The sequence below is a fragment of the Apodemus sylvaticus genome, chromosome 6 (genome assembly GCF_947179515.1).
Source record: "Apodemus sylvaticus chromosome 6, mApoSyl1.1, whole genome shotgun sequence".
Lineage (NCBI taxonomy): Eukaryota > Metazoa > Chordata > Mammalia > Rodentia > Muridae > Apodemus > Apodemus sylvaticus.
In genome coordinates this window covers 42169158-42188060 of record NC_067477.1, presented here as the reverse complement: position 1 = coordinate 42188060, position 18903 = coordinate 42169158, and the positions used below count along the sequence as shown (strand labels likewise).

General features: G+C 48.7%; 1 protein-coding gene across 3 annotated transcripts in view; it reads right to left on the bottom strand.

The window, feature by feature from the left end:
• The window catches only part of Actn1 (actinin alpha 1), a 94341-nt gene that overhangs the window by 23230 nt on the left and 52208 nt on the right, over nucleotides 1–18903 (bottom strand). For all 3 annotated transcript variants that reach the window (XM_052185566.1, XM_052185564.1, XM_052185565.1), the window contains exons 3-8: nucleotides 14174–14293; nucleotides 7965–8051; nucleotides 5803–5890; nucleotides 5275–5353; nucleotides 2550–2631; nucleotides 1336–1421 (exon numbers count right to left, since the gene is read on the bottom strand). In XM_052185566.1, the coding sequence (XP_052041526.1) occupies nucleotides 1336–1421; nucleotides 2550–2631; nucleotides 5275–5353; nucleotides 5803–5890; nucleotides 7965–8051; nucleotides 14174–14293 (542 nt within the window). The remainder of the gene's footprint in view (nucleotides 1–1335; nucleotides 1422–2549; nucleotides 2632–5274; nucleotides 5354–5802; nucleotides 5891–7964; nucleotides 8052–14173; nucleotides 14294–18903) is intronic.

The following is an 18903-nucleotide window of genomic DNA, read 5'->3' as shown; positions in this document are numbered from 1 at the left end:
CCCAGTGTGCCCAGTGTTCGTGCAGACACAAAGGAAGGCCGCCAAGAGGCGGGGCTTCTCTGCCATCCCTAAATGTGCTTGCCAGGGTTCTGAGAGTGTCCTGTCCCCCGTGGGGATGGGTGAATTAACTAACCCTCTCTCGCTCAGGAACTACTGCTGCTGCCCACGGAGGGGGACAAGATGGCCGAAGGGCAGCCAGGAGAGTGGGCGAGGCCAAGGGCGAGCTCACCTTCTGCGCACCGAGAAGGCGTGGCAGTGACATGAAACATTAGGTCACATGGCCTTCCCCTCCGGCCTTAGCGTGCCTACACATCTGCACAGAGAAGGAGAAGAGGTTGAGGAGAGAACAGAGCAGTACAGAGAGCAAACTCCAACGGCAGCCGCAGCAGACAGAGCACAGGACAGAAGGGGAGCGAGCAGGAGGAGGGGGTGGGCCAGAGGGGGGCGGTGAGCAGACAGGGAAATGAGCAGGGGAGGCAGGGGTGGGGCAAAGCCTCCCCTCATGCACTTCTGACAGGTCATTCGGAGGTCATGAGGAACATGTGGCAGGCCTAGGGACCAAAGCCATGAAGGTTTCTGTGGTCACAGCCATGTGCTGCCTCTGGGAGGGATGTCTGCTGTCCCAGTTAAACATGGTAGTGAGTGACAAGTTCCAGTTTTCCAGTGCCCACAGCAGGAACTGGACTCTGGTGTATTACAGAACCATACAACCTGGCTTTGCCCTCTGTTTCCCAGAGCATTCTGGGCCAGGATACCAGAAGGGGCCTCACTGGCATTCACATCCTCTTCCCTCCTCCCACAGGTCTAAGAACAACGTGGCTAGTGTCCACATGGGGGTCCCAGGCAGGACAGGGGTCAAGGGCTGGAGACAGACTTGTTAAATCATGCCTGAGGGGGAAGGTATATGACAACTCTGCTAACTGGGTCAGCGAAGAGAGGAGGTGTATGATAGCCCAACGGAAATCCCAGTACTGTCAAGTCTGTCACTTTCCACAAGGGTGGGACTTTGGCTTATGGTCTCCTGCAGCCAGGACTCACTGATCTCTCACACACACCCCACCCTTCTGCCTGGGCCATGTAGCTGGTTCCAGAGGACTAGTTCTTTGTATGTTTTCAGAACTGAAGGATGGTAAGAGACAGCAGAAATGCAGAGTTAGGGAGGAGGCAAACAAGACCTCAGAAACACAGCTAACTAACTACCACAAGACCAGAACCAGGCTGTCCAGACCCCTGCACTGGGACATGGAGGGATGGAAGGAGGGAGGGGGCAGGAGGGTGTGGCTGGGCTCTGGCACGAGGTGTGCCGGGCATAGAAGGAGCAGGGACCCCAGGTACCTTCTGGGCTCCAGAGAAGGCATGGTAGAAGCTAGACACATAAGTCATAATGGCTTTCTCATCTGGCCGGGCTGTTCCGACAATATCTGCAGAGAAACAGAGAAAGAGCTGCAGTTAAAGCGAGCACACAACACATCTCTCAAGGGGATGCAGAAGCGGGCATACAGTGAAGTGAATCTAGCCAGCCTTCAGAGTCAACTTCCAGTAACAGAAAAATGGGTCACAGAGGCATGGGTGATGGGATACCCCAGGAGGCAAGCAAAGATGCCTACAGGGACTGCCCTACCCGGCAGCCCTTCTCCAATCACAAGGTCAGTGGCATCAACAGAAGGGGTTGAAGGAAGGAGAAGGGGGGCCTATAGAGCTCACCACCCAAGTACCTGCACGGGCACAGGCAACCTACCCTCAGTGGCCACTTTCAACTAGGGGACTCTAGTCATGGACATGACAAGAGATATATTGGGAATCACTGTCATGTTTGCCAGATGTGAGACTGTTTTTGTTTGTTTGTTTTTGAGAGAGTCTTCACTTATAGAACCCAGGTTGGCCTCAGAATCACGATCTTCCTGTCTCAGGCCCTGAGTGCTCCCTCACATTTGATCTGTGGAAAGTATTTTAATTATGTGCAAAAATACCCATTATCTTTAAGGCATGTACTTGGAAGCAGGTAGCAGTGACATGAGATTTGGGAGTTAATACAGTCCATCAAAGACAGCAAAAGGACACAGAAAAAAAAAAAGCTGTGATGGCATGTCGGAACCCTCCTGGAATGGTGGTGCTATACCATCATATGCTTTTGTCAATGTTTAGAATCTTCTTGAAGAATCTGTCAACTATGAAGGGTTATCAGGAGTACAGAGCTGGGGGCAATCTTGGATAATCCCCCTGCCCCAACACACCCAACCCTAGACTTTCTTCAGCTCCTCAATGTGGGGCTAAGACACTGTAAAAGGCACATGAGCATTAGGAATAAGGCGAGCCCAGGGGACAGTGGCCATGGTTCCTGCTTCTTCCAAGGGCAAGGACAGAGCAGGAAGGCCTTCCTTCCCCTCCAAAAACTTGCTCTATGCTGCCTGTGTGTTATCAGCTAGTGCCTCTTCCTCCGAGCCACACAGAGTCCCAGGCAGGGGAGGGATGCCAAGCTCTTCAAGTTGAGATCCCAGTGGACAGACCCACTCCACTCAACTGCTGGGGACCGTGGGGAAGGCCCTTACCTTCAGCATCCAGCATCTTAGGGATGTCCAGGAACCTCTCTGCCACGTCAAAGGCCGTGTTCAGGTTTGTGAGTGGATCATCCTAAAGGAAAAAAGAACAAAGTGAGGATACGGAGAGTCATAGGTCACAGTTCATCCCAGCTGGGAGGGTAGGAGGGGATGGGGCAGGCGGTGGGTGTGTGTGTGTGTGTGTGTGTGTGTGTGTGTATAATACAGGCATGGCATCTTTTGTATGTCAATGTCCCTGCAGCCTGGAGTGCACTTCAAATGTGGAATAATGTGAAATGGAGTTGGGCAACTCCTCAGCCCAGCAGGCCACCCGCCAGTCTCATAAAATGGCGTGGCTGCTGTAGAGGATGGTATGGAGGGTCCTCAAAATGATACACTCCTGCATAAGGCTCAGTGATTACTGTGAAAGGGGGCTGGAGGAGGGGAGATTGTAAGCGCAGAAGAGTTGACTGTGAGACTGTAGCTCCTATAAATGCTAGGAGCTGCTCCCGTGATGCCTCGCTACAATGTCTGCCTACAAGGAACCTGAACAATGGTAACACCGGTAGACATGCTAACTCAGAAAGGGGAAAGCCTCAGCCTCAGACAAAGAACTGCAGGCAACTACGGAAGAATGAATGCTGGAGGAAGAGTCTTCCCCAGGAAAGAGCGCAGCAAGGAATTATCTAACACCACATGGTCAGCCCTGAAGACATAATCACACAGGTAACAAATGGACTGAGCAGTTTATACTTATATATTTAGGAATACACACACACACACACACACATATACACACACACACACACCACTCCTACCAGCAGCAACAACAATAATTAAAGAAAACCACAACAAAAACAATAATTAAAGAAAACAACAACGACAATAATTAAAGAGAAGGTGGCCATGATTTTGAAAGAGAGCTAAAGGGAAGGGTGATTCATGAGAGGATTTGGAGAGAGGAAGAGAGAAATGATGTAATTATATTAATAATCTCAAAAAAATATCTAAAACCATTTCATATGGGATTCCCATTGGATCCAGTGGTCCTCAGGATTCTGAGAGGCACCCAGAGAACTGAAACTGAGGTGTCAGAGAGATGTGTACATTGGAATTCAGGGCAGCCTTGTTCATGGCTCAAAAAGTGGAAGCCAGGAGCTCTCCAATAGGCACGTGACACACGGGATGTTCTCCCCCATGTAAAAGCAGCTGAGCTGGTAGGTTGGGACTCAGTTCTCCCTTAGAGGTTAGCTTGAGATCAGTGGCTCTAGCTCTGTACACAGGGCAGAGGGCAGGGATGGCTAGAGGGTGGGAATCTGCTCTTTCTGCCTCACAAGAATCTATTTTTTTTCCTATACCCTAAAACCAGAGGCCCTGCCACCACCACTAGTTGCCTGAGTATGAGCCACCAGGGCTTTCCTGGTTCCTGGTTAGCAAGAAGTCCCGGGCACAGGTGTGTCTGTGAGAGGTGGTAGACTACACACCCTCAGGTACTGTACTGCTGGTGTTGTGTGTCAACTTGACACATGCTGGAGTTATCACAGAGTAAGGAGTTTCAGTTGGGGAAGTGCCTCCATGAGATCCAGCTGTGGGGCATTTTCTCAATTAGTGATTAAGGGAGAGGGCCCCTTGTGGGTGGTGCTATCCCTGGGCTGGTATTCTTGGGCTCTATAAGAGAGCAGGCTGAGCAAGCCAGTAAGGAACATCTCTCCATGGCCTCTGCATCAGCTCCTGCTTCCTAACCTGTTTGAGTTCCAGTCCTGACTTCCTTTTGTGATGAACAGCAACGCAGAAGTGTAAGCTGAATAAACCCTTTCCTCCCCAACTTGCTTCTTGGTCATGATGTTGTGCAGGAATAGAAACCCTGACTAAGACAGGTATCCTAGGGAAAGGGGAGAAACAGGCTTGTCCATTCTAAAAGACCACCTGCCAAGAGGGCTATACACTAACGGGTTCCATTTTCATTCCATTCCAGATCAATGCACAGCTGGGAAGAGACACCGGCTTCAAGATAGATAAATGGTTCAGGACAGACCTCACCAAGGTGTCTAGGCCAGTGCCCACTGAACTACTTGAATACTACAACCGCCATGAGTTTACAACAGCAACTCCTCCTCTCCCCCAACACACACTTCTCACACAAGAAAACCACCGAGTGAACTGATACCAGATATAAATGAAGGTTACATAATGGCACACGACTTCAATCCCAGATCCTTGGGAGGTTGAGGGTCACTTGAGTCCAGCCTAAGCAATATCGTAAAACCTATTACCATCTCAAAAGCATAAATAACATTGAGGGGCAACCCAAGAAATCAATCCTCAGTGCCTGCCTGGGACACAGGGACATGGGGACAAAATGTCTCTTGGGATAAGAGATGCTTTACATCACTGATTAATACTGTCATCTTATGAAACCAGAACTAATGGAAAGGAGAAACATCACTTTGCCTACCATCGCTCAAACACCACCACCTCGTGCTGGGAGTTTTCTTGGTGGGCTGTGTGCAAGGGGATCTAGGGTGTGCACACTGGGTAATGAACAGAAAAAGCAGTTTCCTGCTTGCTTCAGGATGTGGCTCAGTCTGTCCATAAGACCAACAACTTACAGGCTGGATGCTGGGGTCCCAGAAGTGGTCCCGTCCTCCCTCAGCTTGTCCCCACCCACTAGCGGCCAGTCAGTTGTCAAGCAGGAGAAGACAGCATGAGAAGCATGAGATCGAGTGAGCACAGGTACCTTTCGAAGCTTTCCATAGTCAATCAACTCCGGCCGGTGTCGGTGGATCAGGGCACAGAAACCAAGGCCGTCCTTCCAACTGTCCAGGGGGAGAAGAGGGGAGTGTGACTTCTGATGTTTACTATGCAATCCTTTGAAGCAGGACTGAGATGACAGGGATAGGACAGGAGTCTTGTGTCTGCCACATTCCCAGGTATTGGGGTCGAGCTTTTCTGAATGGTTGGCAAGTCGAGATGACCCCACCACATCCATCCAACGCCCTCACTAAAGCCTTAGTTAGCCTGTTGGTCTGGAACCCTGGGCTTCCTGACACAATCTTGGGGGTCTTGCCAGTGTCACAAACATCAACAGAGGTGTGATGGGCAGCAGTCAGGTCCAAGACCACAGTGAGAGATGGTGGATTCAAAGGGACACACCCTTCCCAAGAAGAACCACCCCCCACCCACTCTTCCAACTAAGCGGGGAGGGTCAGGGAGGCCCTGAGGAGGCAGGCCAGCCTCCACGGGAGCCCCTGGCTGCAGCACTCACCTGATGTGGAAGTTTTGGATGTTGACATTTTTGTATGGGGCTGTCTTCCTCTGACACCACAGGAGCAACCCTTCTTTAGCTGATGTCTCTGTGAAATGGGGGTAGAGGGAGGAGGTCAGTGGGCTGAGGCAGGGAGGGAGGACACTGCTCATAAGTGGCCCTACAGGGACCTCAAGAGCTCAACTCATTGCTACAAGGAGGAAGGAAGCTTAGGTCTCCATGTCTATTTGTTGGGCAAAGCTGGAAAAGTTATTTAAGAAACAAAAAAAGCAAGCCACTCATATCATAGACTAAAATGTCCAGGCAGCAGCAGCTTTCTGAGGTTGTCTGCCTAACTCCCTCGTATTCAAGAGATGACTGGAATATAAGGTAAGTCAGCAACTGGTGGCTGTTTCAAGTGTCTAAGAAACCTTCATAACCAGAAGCCCCTTGACGGGGTGAGCATGGAGAACCAGGAAGAAAGGATTCCAGGTTCATCCTAAGTAGGGCTTCTTCCTATACTGCACTGATCTGGCTCTGGTGCCCTGTCAGTGTCTGTGGAACAGGTGGGTATCTGTAAAGCCAGGCTCCCCCTCCCCCCAGGGGATGGTGAACGCCCAGCACCAAGGCTGCAGGCTGCACTGCCTCCATGTGTTCAGAGCTGTGAACTGCAGGTGATAGCCTTTGCTAAAGCAGGTTCCTGAGTGACCTCACATTTTTAATTCATAAAATGGACTTTAAGATAATGCTAAAGAAAGCAGGTGGTAGAGCACACCTTTAATCCCAGCATTTGGGAGGCAGAGGCAGGCGAATTTCTGAGTTCGAGGCCAGCCTGATCTACAAAGTGAGTTCTAGGACAGCCAGGGCTACACAGAGAGAAACCCTGTCTCAAAAAAACAAAAAGAAAAACAAAAAGATAATGCTAAAGAATCAGTGCAAAGGTTATAATTGTTCGAGAACAAGCAACCAATTATACAATTGGCACGGGAGCCAGGTGTGATGCTTTAATCCCGCACTCGAGGCAGAGGTAGAGGCAGAGGCAGGTAGATCTCTGGGGCTTCGAGGGCAGCCTGGACTGCATAGCAGGTTCCAGGCCAACCAGAGGTACATGGTGAGATCTCGCCTCTGAATAAACAATAATCTACTTATGAGATGGCAGGGGGCTGGAGAGGTGGCTCAGTTCCCTTGCTGGGTGCTCCTGACACCCATGTTAGAACAGCTCACAGTGGCCTGTTACACCAGCTCCAGGAACTAACGCATCTGGCCTCTGAGGGCACCAGCACTCACCTGGGTAGCCACTCACAGACACATATGCATATGCATATACATATAAAACTAAAATAAATCTTTAAGGGACTAAAGAGATGGCTCAGTGGCTAAGAGTACCTGCTGCTCTTCCAGGACTCAAGTTCAGCAGCTGCCAGCACTCACACTGGGAGGTGACAACTCTAACTCCAGTGTCAGGAGATCCAACGCCCACTTAGTACTCTGGGGCACAAGGCATGCACACAGTACACAGACATACACACAGGTAAAAACACCCAGACACATAAAATATTAAATCAGACAGGGTCTCTCTGTGTAGCCCTGGATGTCCTGGAACTCACTCTGTAGACCTGGCTGACCTCGAGAATCCGCCTGTCTCTGCCTCCCAAGTGCTGTGACTAAAGGTGTGCACTACCACTGCCCGGCAAATCTGTATATTCTAAAAGCATTTTATCTCAATCTCATTGTTTAAAAAAGTGGTTTTTGTATATATATATCATATATATAGAAAACCATGAACAATAAATGATACCATCAGAATATCAAGCACAAAGTTTAAAAAACAAACAAACAAACAAAATGGTTGGAATAAGGAATACAGAGAGATTACTCTTTCATTCCAGGGCAATCTGTGCACATGCGGAATGTGGCCACCAGGGGGAGCAATGAGCGCATCGGTGGACATGGGGCTCCCCTCACTTTCCTATTTCTCATCCTTGCCCACAAAGGGCCCAGAGAGGCTTATAGACCTTAACCACAACAGCCTTGGCCATCTCAAGGCGAGGACTGATGCTGGGTCAACATACTTTTGAGGGTTATTTGACATCATATGAGGATGTTCTGGACGAGCCTAGAGAGGAAGACTAGGTAGGGAAGACAGGGCGTTCGAGAAAGTACAGAGCAAAGCAGAAACCCACCTTCCACGGAGATGTCCTGGATGGCAAAGCGGAGGATGATGGTCCAGATCATGCCCAGGGTCATCTTCACATTCCCATCCACGATTTCTACAGAAAACAGTGGCAGGACACGTTAGGTGGATCTCAGCAAGACTGGCACAGGTTCTCAGCGTGTCACACCACTTAGACATCAAACATCACAAATCGCCCAGTTCCAGGAGGGGAAAAATTACTGATGTATTTGTTCATGTATTTATTTGTGCAAGGGATAAGACTCACACGCCTCACACCTAGCACACACAGAGCTCACCTCATCTAAGCCACACCCAGAGCCACACAGACTTTGATCGACTAGGAGAGAAGCTTATTTGAGGTGCGAGGAAGGAAGGGGGGATTCTCTTGAGACAGTGTGTCCACCAGAAAGGATGCTCTCACCCAGTCTGAAGCCGGGCGGGAGGGGGCAGATTTCTAAGCACTCACAATGAACTGGGGGAGGGGGGAGGTCTGTGGACAATCACAGCTCTCAGAATAGCCACTCCCACAGAGGGCCAGAGGGAACAGAAAGCTACACACGTCCATTTTAAGAGGTGCCTTCTGATCTTGATTGGTCAACCTCAAGATGCCCTAAGTTTTAAAATAGATTTTTGTTTTAAAACGCATTCAAGATGACAGCTCAGACATTCTGCTATATTTAGTGCTTGCACTTTTCAGACCTTTCATGCTACAAATTCTATCACATTTTCCTTCCTCCCTCTTTCTTCCTCTCTTTCTTTCTTTCTTTCTTTCTTTCTTTCCTTATTTTTTTCTTCGTTTCTAGGCTTGGTTTCAAGAATAAAAATATAAATTAAAGTGAGATGGCTTATAAATTAAAAATTATAAATTATATACATTAAAGAGAGATAGCTCAGGAGTTAAGAACAGTTAACTGCTCTTTTCAAGGAGCCAGGTCTGGTTCCCAGCACCCACACACGGCAGCTCACAACCATCTGCAATTCCAGTTCCAGGGCATCCAACGCCCTCTTCTGGCCTCTGGAAAGCACATGATGTACAGATATTTATATAGGTAAACACATATGAAATAAAAGGACATCTTAAAACAAATGAAAACTATAATTTAGCCTAAGCCACAGAGCTGTTTCAGGCTGGTGGGCTGAAGGGTGAGGCTCAGCCGAGGGTTCTTAATCCAAACCAGTGTGCAGAACCGGACAGTGAGCCGGCCCAGGGCAAGCCTGCTCTCGGTGAGGATCAAAGCAGCCAAGGGATGTCTTACTTACTCCTCCCCGCAATACTACTGTGTCGGGTCTGCAGTGGTGTGCTGGGCAAAGGAACACCAGTGTTTACTTGGGATACGAGGCACGTTGTAACTTGCTAACAGAGCCACTGATAGCAGTAAGCCACAGGCCCATGTCAGAGTCCCAGACAGCTGTGGCAGCAGACAACTGTTCCCCCCTCAGTACAGTCAGCCAGAGCTCTGCAGGAAATACCTCAGGGGAGGCATTGGATCAGTATGTAGAGCTGGGCTGCATGGGGGGCCATCTCCCCAGGCGGACCTGCTGCTCCTCCTGCTCCCATCTCCCCAAGGCTGGGATTACTGGTGCGTGTTACCGAGCCCCACCTCATAACGACCTTTTTAAAAGAATGTGCTTTTATCTACAACAGCTGTTCTGAGCTGTCTTGACCCCTTTGGGGGTCAGATGATTCTTTCACGGGGTCACATATCAGATATCCTGCATATCAGATATTTATCATTCATGACAGGAGCAAAAGTAGAGCTGTGAAGTGGCTACGAAAATAATTTTATGGTTGGGGGTGGGGTCACCACAACCTGAGGAACTGTATTAGAGGGCAACCACAGAGTCTAAGCTCTCATCAGTAAACAGAAGAGACAATAAATACAGAACATGAAATCAGGCATCATTTCCCCAGACATTACATTAGTTAGCTTGAAATGAAAATTTAAACACACACATTATGCTGCAGCTAGGAGTATAATCTGGGTAAAAAAAAGAACAACAACAACAAAAAAATCCCAAACAAACAAACAAACAAACAATCAACAACTCGCTGAAAAAACTGGCAACAGGGACCAAGCATCTCAAAGCTGTTCAATTCTGGCAGTGAAATTCTATCTCTGTCCCTGGCCAAAGAGCTGCAGTACAGAGTAAGGTTTCTGTATAAATAACCTGTTGTTCAGTTATTTATCATGGAAACTATGTTCAAAGTACAAAGAGTGACTTAAATCCCCTGAGCCCCACCACCCGTCTCTTCTGCTCACAGCCATAGCTTTCCACTCCACCCAGAGTCCAGCGGCCAGCACAAGGCCAGTGGCCAGCAAGGAGGCCCTCTGGGGCTTTAGAGCCTCCTGGCCCCTCCTTCTGTCCTCTCCGGCATCTTCATTGCTGCTGCCTCTCCTAGAATATCCACACGGCTTGTCCCTCTCTTCCCCTCCTCTCCCTTCCCCTCCCCTCAGGCCATTTCACCTCAGCCTTCCACTTTACCCTTCAAGGTTCTCCACTTGACATCTGTGGGTGTGTCCTGCTGCCTTCGGGATAGACAAGGGTCGGGACTTTTCCTGTTTTGCATCACTACTCAGAGCCCAGGTAGCCCTAGCACTGAACAAGGCCTCCATGAATGTATGAATTTGAATGAATGAATGAACAAACAAACAAACGAATAAGGCTTGAAACAGATAGGCAGAGACACACACAGCCCAGGTGACAGAGCTCAGCTGTGCTCAAATACATATTAAAAGAACCATTCAACATCACATTCCTGATGTTTTAATGATGAGGGGCAGGGAGGAGGGGGGGTCCTTACAATGAAATTTTATGGACAACATTCTGACTCTAAGGGGAAAATTTTTTAAACTTATGAAGGTGAAGTTCAGCCCTTTCTAGAATGGATGTTCTCTTCCAGACTGCCTGGCTCCGTGAGGGCCAAACACCATGCCCTCCCACGGGGACCTTTCAAGTCCTAGGGAGACAGGCGGTTTCTTTTTTTGGGTCCTAATAATTCCTCTCCCACTTCCCAGAACTTAGTGGATTCTGAGTCGTAGTGAAGAGGCAGAAAACTAGTGCCACAGAAGAGGAAGAGCAGCGAGGTGCGTTTAGAATCCCTCCCTGCCTCAGTCGAGTTAGTCTCACACCACCCTCACAGCTGACACACAGATCAGGGATACCCCACCTCACAGGTGGCCCGACTTGGGAAGCTGCTCAGAAGGATGGGGCGCCCTGCCATTCCGGGTCCATGGTGAGCTGAACCCACATCCCGAGGGCTCCGACTGTTCGTCCTCCCCGCTCCAGGAACGCACTCACTCGCCCAATTCAAAGAGCAGAATGAACCCGAGTCACGTGACAGGTGTGGAGCCCCAGGGCCACAAGCTTCAGGGCAAGGCTCAGGCTTCTTCATCCACTATGCCCTCAATCCTGACAGATCTGAACTGTAGGGATGGCCCCAAGCTCTCGGTACCCCAACATCAAGCTTCCTCTCAAAAATCTCAAAATTTTAAAGTCCCACTTGGGTCCCCTCTCCCCTGGTTAAATCCCAAGCCCTTACCTAACCAAGCCTCCACTTCATGAAATCTAGATGTCCCAGACACAAGTATGGTAGAAGAAATCCCAAGGCTTGGTTCTAACTCCCTGCTATGATGTGAACTTTCTCCATCTAGACACCCCAGGGACAAGGCAGGCCCACGGGGCCCACAGGTTAAAAGGGACCAGAAAGTACTGGATCAGCACAGCAGTGGGGCACAGAGACCCACGTGGCCTGGCAGAGGCTGAGCAGTGCCAGGGGGGCTGTGGTGTGTCAGGGACACAGTGGAACCTATCAGAATAGGAAGAGGGCTAGAACCCCAGGCCCGGACCTGACACTACTGTGAAGGTGCGGTATAGTTCAGGACGACCTGACATTCTACCTCTCTGGCAATTGTTCCTGAGCCTCAGCACTCCCCACCCTAAAACACAGTTCGTCAAACTCACATCAGCAGCCTGTCCCGATGAGGTAATCCCTGGATGCCTCCTGTTGGGTCCGGTTCAGGCTGGCACAAGACATGCCCACCCATCTTCCACCTCTCTCCCTTCCTCTTTGGTGGTCCTCCCCCAAGTTTTCCTTTCTAAAATTCTTGCCTTTTCTGGCTTCTTTTTAAAAAACTGCCACGATGGCCCTGCATTTCCACTTGCAACAGTTGATTGAGCCAGTCCTTGGAAGTTCTCCCGATTCACTGCAGTCCCCACCTATCCCTATCGTTTCCCCAAGCCCATTTTTTCCACATTCTCTCCTTCACTACTCTAGTGGGGACCTGAACTGGTGCCAGACCATTGAGTGGCATTTTTCTTGGCTTTCCCTGTCTGAAAAAATTGTCCAAGGCTTCAATCCCTCCTAGTAGAACAAGATGTTCTTTTATTCTTATTAAGAGGCAAAGAATGTTTCTCTAGCCACAAAGTTGAGTACCTGCCACACACACGTGCTTTGAACTACATCAACTGTCATCGGCTAGGAGCTGTGGCCACAAGGTAAAAGGAACGTTGCCCTTGAGATGGTCAAGGCTGCAAGGGTGCGACCTTAAGCACCGACCCAGACAGGTAAGGTAAGGGGTCAGCCAACTTTCCCAATAAAGGGCCCAACAGGAAATCGTTTTGGCTTCGCTGGCCATGTGGTCGCTGTAGCAACTCCTGAGCTTTGCCGCTGTCACCCAAAGCTGCAGAGATGACAGAGAGGCCGGCAAGCAGACGTGGCTGTGCACCAAGACCTTTGTCAACAAGATTCAACTCCACACACTGCCGTGTGCTTCCCTCGTTAAAGCTGACCGACGGAACGTAAAACCCTTCCATGTCTAGAAGCAAAAGGCCTTTCCTCATTACCCACAGGCAATCTGCTCTCACAGACTGGGGGGGGGGGGGGGAATACCTCCCAGCTGCATTTCTCTGATGTCATATTTAGACCTGACTGGGGTTCTGGGTTGGCCGCTCACAGGAGTTAGGAACCAAGCAAGTAGCGTGCTATGCCTTCCTACAGTGGGGGTGAGCATTAGCGATACTCCACCCAGGGAGTTGCTGCCTAAAGCATTTCAGCATGGCTCTCCTCACAACCAGTGAGTTAAGACAGTGTCACCCAGTCCCTGGCATCCCTCAGCAGGAGCCCAGTGAACGTGTGTTGCAGCCATAGGCCACATCACCAGAGAGCCTGGTTAGAATATCTTAGCTGCTCCTTCAGAGCCAGCACAACATACACCAGGAGCCCTGCTACATTCTTTTAACTGTTAAGAGTGTGACAACAATGACTTCAATGACTTTAGCTTTTTGTTAAAACAAAACAAAACAAAAAAACAAAAAACAAAGACAGTTCAGAAGTGATGGGAAAAGAGCCAGGGACCCATGGCGCTGGGAGAAGGTACTGAGAATGCTGCTTCAGCTGGCCCTCCCCAAAAGGTGGCGTGGTAAGGTGTACACACGGTTAACCCCTGCCCTCAGGAGGAGCAGAAACAGGCAGACCTCTGCGAGTTTAAGGTCAGCTTGGTCTACAGAGTGAGTTCCAGGATAGCCAAGGCTACATAGTGAGACACTGTCTCAAAAATAAAATAAAGCCAGGCGGTGGTGGCGCACACCTGTAATCCCAGCACTCTGGGAGGCAGAGGCAGGTGGATTTCTGAGTTCGAGGCCAGCCTGGTCTACAGAGTGAGTTCTAGGACAGCCAGGGCTATACAGAGAAAGCCTGTCTCGAAAAAACCAAATCCAAAAAACAAAAAACAAACAATAAAATAAAATAAAATAAAGCGGGGCAGTGGTGGCACACACCTTTAATCCCAGCACTTGGGAGGCAGAGGCAAGTTTGAGGCCAGCCTGGTCTACGGAGTGAGTTGCAGGACAGCCAGGGCTATACAGAGAAACCCTGTCTCAAAAAACAAAAAAATAAAAATAAAAATAAAAATAAATAAATAAATAAATAAAAATAAAGCTACTCTGGGAACAGCAGAGTCTCCCCCAGGGCCCTGCGAGTCTCCAGGAGGCCTCGAAGTCACAGAGCACCCCACAGGACACAGAGGTGTCACAGGTGAGGTGTCCAGCATTCCATGTGCAACTGCACGTCATAAAGACGTTAGCGAGAGAATGGGAAAGGAGCTGGTGTGGCTGAACAATGGAAGTGGTGGGAACCTGTTTCCAGATGCAGGCGAACCCAGGGGTCAGGAGAGAAAGGACCAGGAAACAGCAATCACGTCAGCACATTAGCCTCACCTTCAGCTCCAATAGACACCAGCTTGACCCCTTTGCTGGCTATGAAATCCAAGGCCTTGTTGACGTTGGAGATCTTGTGCACTCGCATCTTGCCTCTCTCTGGCTTGGCCAAGCGTTCACCTGAAGAAGAGGAAGGAAAATGAAAGTGAGGCACAAGTGTCCAGGAGCCGCCAGAGTAGCCCACACTCCCCCTCGTCCGAAGCGTTTCTGAAGTGGGCATGTGCATGATGCTCCTGTCAGATGTTTGGAGTTGTCATCCAGCCAGGCGGGCAGAGACAAGATGAGTCTACCTGGGTTCTTCATTTTCTATTTCCCAGAGACAATCCTGTGTGTGTCTGCTCAAAATGTGTATCTTTAAGATCCGTGTGTTTGTGTGTATGAGTCTGTGAATGTATGTGTGAGTCTGTGTGTGTGTGTGTGTGTGTGTGTGTGTGTGAGTCTGTGAGTCTGTGTATGTACACTTACAGGTTTGAGGAAGCCAGAAGAGGGCACTGGATCCCACAGAGCAGGAGTTACAGGGACTTGTGAACCACCCACTGTGGATATTTGATACCAAGCCCAGTTCTTCTGGAAGAGTAGCCAGCCACTTAACCACTGAAGACTCTCTCTAGTCTCAGCATTTATTATTACGTTACTAACGGACACCAGAAACTGGCCAGGCGCTCGGAATATGAGAGTAAACAAGTTTCCTGCCTTTTATATAATAGTAGTCCAGTAGGAAAGGAAGAAGGAGAAGAGGGCAGAAGAGGGGAGAAAGAAGAAAAGAATTGAGGACTGGGGCTAGAGAGATGGCTCAGTGGTTAAGAGCACTGACTGCTCTGCCGAAGGTGAGTTCAAATCCCAGCAACCACATAGTGGCTCACAACCATCTGTAAAGAGATTTGACGCTTTCTTCTGGTGTGTCTGAAGACAGCTACAGTGTACTTCCATATAATAATAAAAAACCTTTGGTTGGAGCTAGCAGAGGTCCTAAATTCCCAGCAACCACATGAAGGCTCACAACCATCTGTATGGCTACAGTGTACTCATATACATAAAATGAATAAATAAATCTTTAAAAGAAAAAGTTTTTAAAAAAGAAGAATTGCAGACTAGTTAGGAAGGGCCATGGCTTACAATCAGGCTGCCACTGCAGGAGTTGTGCCAGGGCAGAAGGAGCAGTTCTTCTAAAGGGCCCGAGACAGGGGCCCTTTGTTCAGGACAGGGGTACAGGCCACTTTTCAGTATTTTTAAAAAACCACCTGTGTTGAAATGGAGCCGTCTCTAGTATTCCTGGCCCCACTCACTGTGAGGCCTCTGCTTGTGCCATTACACTGCCTTCATGTGGACCCCCTCAGCTCCACTCCAGGGCCAGCTTCCTCTCACACCCTCCCCTTCTCCATTGAAGGACCTCCACTCCTCAAGCTTCAAGATCAGGAGACTAAAAGACGGGATGGTGTGGGTGGGGTGGGGTAGGTTTGCCAAATGCTCCACTAAAAGTACTGTACCCCCAGAACAGACACCGTCCAGGGACCTATCAAAAGGACCACCACACCTCCCCACTACGATGAGCTGACACTCTAAAATGCTACATGTTACAGGTGTGTGGAAGCAAGACGGATGTATGAGGAGATGTGGACCAGGGGAGGCCACACATGCTATAAGGAAAGCTTAACGAATGAGTCAGAAGACCAGAATGGAACAGATACAAGGCCAGGCAGTTGAGGCCAGGACACATGAAGGGACTAGGGGCATTCAAGTTCCAATCTGGCAGAGAATCGGTCTAGTCTGAGGGGGACCTGAAGCTCCATGGGAAGCTGCAGTTAAGGGGAGTGGGCTAATGAATTCTCAAGACAGCATCCGCCACATTCAGGCTGAGGCATGGTTATTGGCCAGTGCTGTTAGCAAGGCTTATGTTGAGAGTCAAGGGCAAAGAGCAGCACAGAACAATCTAGAAAACCTGAAGCCTCACCTGAGAAAGGGCAAGCTAGAAGCTGTGGACAGGCAGGATGTGACTGCTGGACACCAGCCCCAGACAGTACTGATAAGATCCAGGAGTTTCTTTCTTAAAGATCCTCCCCAGTTTGTCCTCCCTCTGCTGGGTGGGACCTAACTAACTTGTGACTGATAGAAATCTTTTGAACACTATTGACTTAGCAGACTAATAAGCTCCCATCAACGCTTAGAATGTCATCAGATAGCATCTTGGGCCCACAGAGAAGCCTGTCCCATCTTGTTGAAACTGTCTGTCTGATGCAGCCACCAACGTATTTTAAAATTGACTTGATTTATGACTTTCTTTGTTCTGTACAACTACAAAAACTTCACCACTATCCATGTTGAAATATAGAATTTGGGGTAAACTAAATCTGTGTTTCTGGGCCATGGTCATTCAAAACAGCTCCAGAATAAACTATCCCATATTCTCTTTAAAAACACAAACACAAAACAAAACAAAAAGCCAAGCACTTTACACTGAGTTAGGAGGAAAACTGTCTTGAAAATAAGGATGCCTCTGACATCTAAGGAACTGGCCAAACCCCACCCATCACAGGCTCCATTGTATAAAACTGTAAACTCGTTCAGAAGACTTTCCTTCCCTCCAGGGGAGGCCAATGAGGAAGGGAGATGGACAAAGTATTAAGGCATATGTATATATAATGAAACCTATTACATTATATGGTGACTAAAAATTAATAATAACACAAAAGTAAGGCAAAAGAAAAGAAAAATATGTTCAGCATTTTCCTGTGAGAGACCACTGCACCGTGGGACAGGGGGTAGGAGGGGGTGTGCACAAAGCTTGGCTTTATCCCTATGACACTGGTTTTGTAGACGCGCAGAATTCAAGCGTTACAGAGCTAACGGCGTTGTCTATCTAGATTTCAAAGGAAGGCCTGGGGGGCCAGGAAATGTGTAATATGGTTGAATTACCTACAAAGGGCTCTGTTGGGATGAAGCCTATGCTGTAATGGAACCCCCACAGATGCTGAGGATGTTGGGAATGTGGAATGTCTGCGGGCAGTGGATGCAGCCAACAGAAGAGAAAAACCACGAGGAAGAAAAGGCCACCATGCTGCCCCAGGCCTGGACATGGCTGTGCAGGCTGCAATCTTCACTCGAGTTCTGGTCTTATTTTGGTACTGTTCTCCCTTCTTATGCCCCCAGCTCTCTCCTTAGTGCCACAGTATGTTAGAAGTATTTACCACAGCGGTTCACAACTAAGAGATTGCCTTGAGTCTCAGTAGGGACTCTGGGCTTAGATTTCTGAACAGTGTTGGAATTGTTAAGTCCATGAGAACTCATGGCGATAAATTGAATGCAATCTTTTGGGGTCCAGGGGAGGAATGTTTTATGATTTAAAGTGACGTGTTCAGTTGTCAGGTTGACAAGAGGTAGGCTGTGATGTTAGTCTGAAGTGTTGATTTGAATGGATTAAGAGATGCCAAGATTAGCCAAGTACATGCCTGGGTGTTCTCAGAGATAATTACATCATTAGGGATCCGACCCAATCAACAGGTTAATGCCTTGACAGATTCATAATATGATGGCATCATTAAAAGACGGTGAAAGCAGAAGGCGGGGCTTTTGGAGGAAGAATATCACTGGAAAAACGCTCTGGTCTCTTCATACACCCTGTTCTTGGCTTACCATGATACCCACTGATCATTCTACCACATCCTCCCTGCCACAACAGGCTGGCACGTGTGAAGCCACAAGCCAAAACAAATAATCCCTCCCCTTAAAAAAAAAAAAAGCCAAAATGATTATGTTTTTCCATTGTGTATATTTTGCCCTGCTCAGGTTTCACTCTAAAGGAAATATGGAAAGCTGTTTTTAAAGAAATGAGGCTGTCAGAAGTCATGCAAACACGGAACCGGATGGGAGAGCCTCCCAGTGTGGCAGAGGGCCTGAGGCCTGCTACCTTTTTGGGAAAAGTAAGTTGGAAACAAAGCAGGTGCCAGCTCTCAAATGATCCTAAGGGCTCTGCAAAGGAATGTGGACCCAGGCTGGAAGCCCTCAGGGGAGGCACAAAGCCTCCCCAGTGAGGAACAACCTGACCATATTTGGGCTGTCAGAGGATCTTAGGCCTGGGGCGGCTTCACAAAGCAGGACTACAGGGAGGAGGAATCGGGGAGGAGACAGCCTCTAAGGCCTTCAGTGGTTTCCTCTAGTGGGAGTCACCAGAGGCCCACAGGACAAAAGGCTAAAGGAGGATCAAGAAAGAAGGATACAGAAGGCAGAGGGCTGGAAAGAAAGGTAGAGGCAGAGCAGTCTGTAGTCCCAGGTTTGGTTTAAGATGATAAGATGAAGTCTGCAGCAGGGGCTGGAGAGATGGCTCAGTGGTTAAAAGCACTGACTACTCTTCCAGAGGTCCTGAGTTCAATTCTCAGCAACCACATGGTGGCTCACAACCATCTGTAAACATATGACAGTGTACTCATATACATTAAATAAATAAAGTCTTTAGGAAAAAAAAAAGATTAAGTCTGCAGCAAAAATAGAGAGTCTGAGCACCCATGAACACATGCACAATGCTACATGGTTGGGATATGTTTTGTCCCCTGTTGGTTCAGGTCCTGGAAGCTTGGCTGGTCCCAGCGTGGTGATACGCCAAATGGTGTAGCAGGGCTAAAAAGGTCATTAGGGTAATCCCTCCAAGCAATGAGAGTAAGTGGTGTTATTGTCATGACGTTACTTAATTAAAAGTGATGACCTTAATTAATTCTTTTTTTGTATTTTTTTATTAT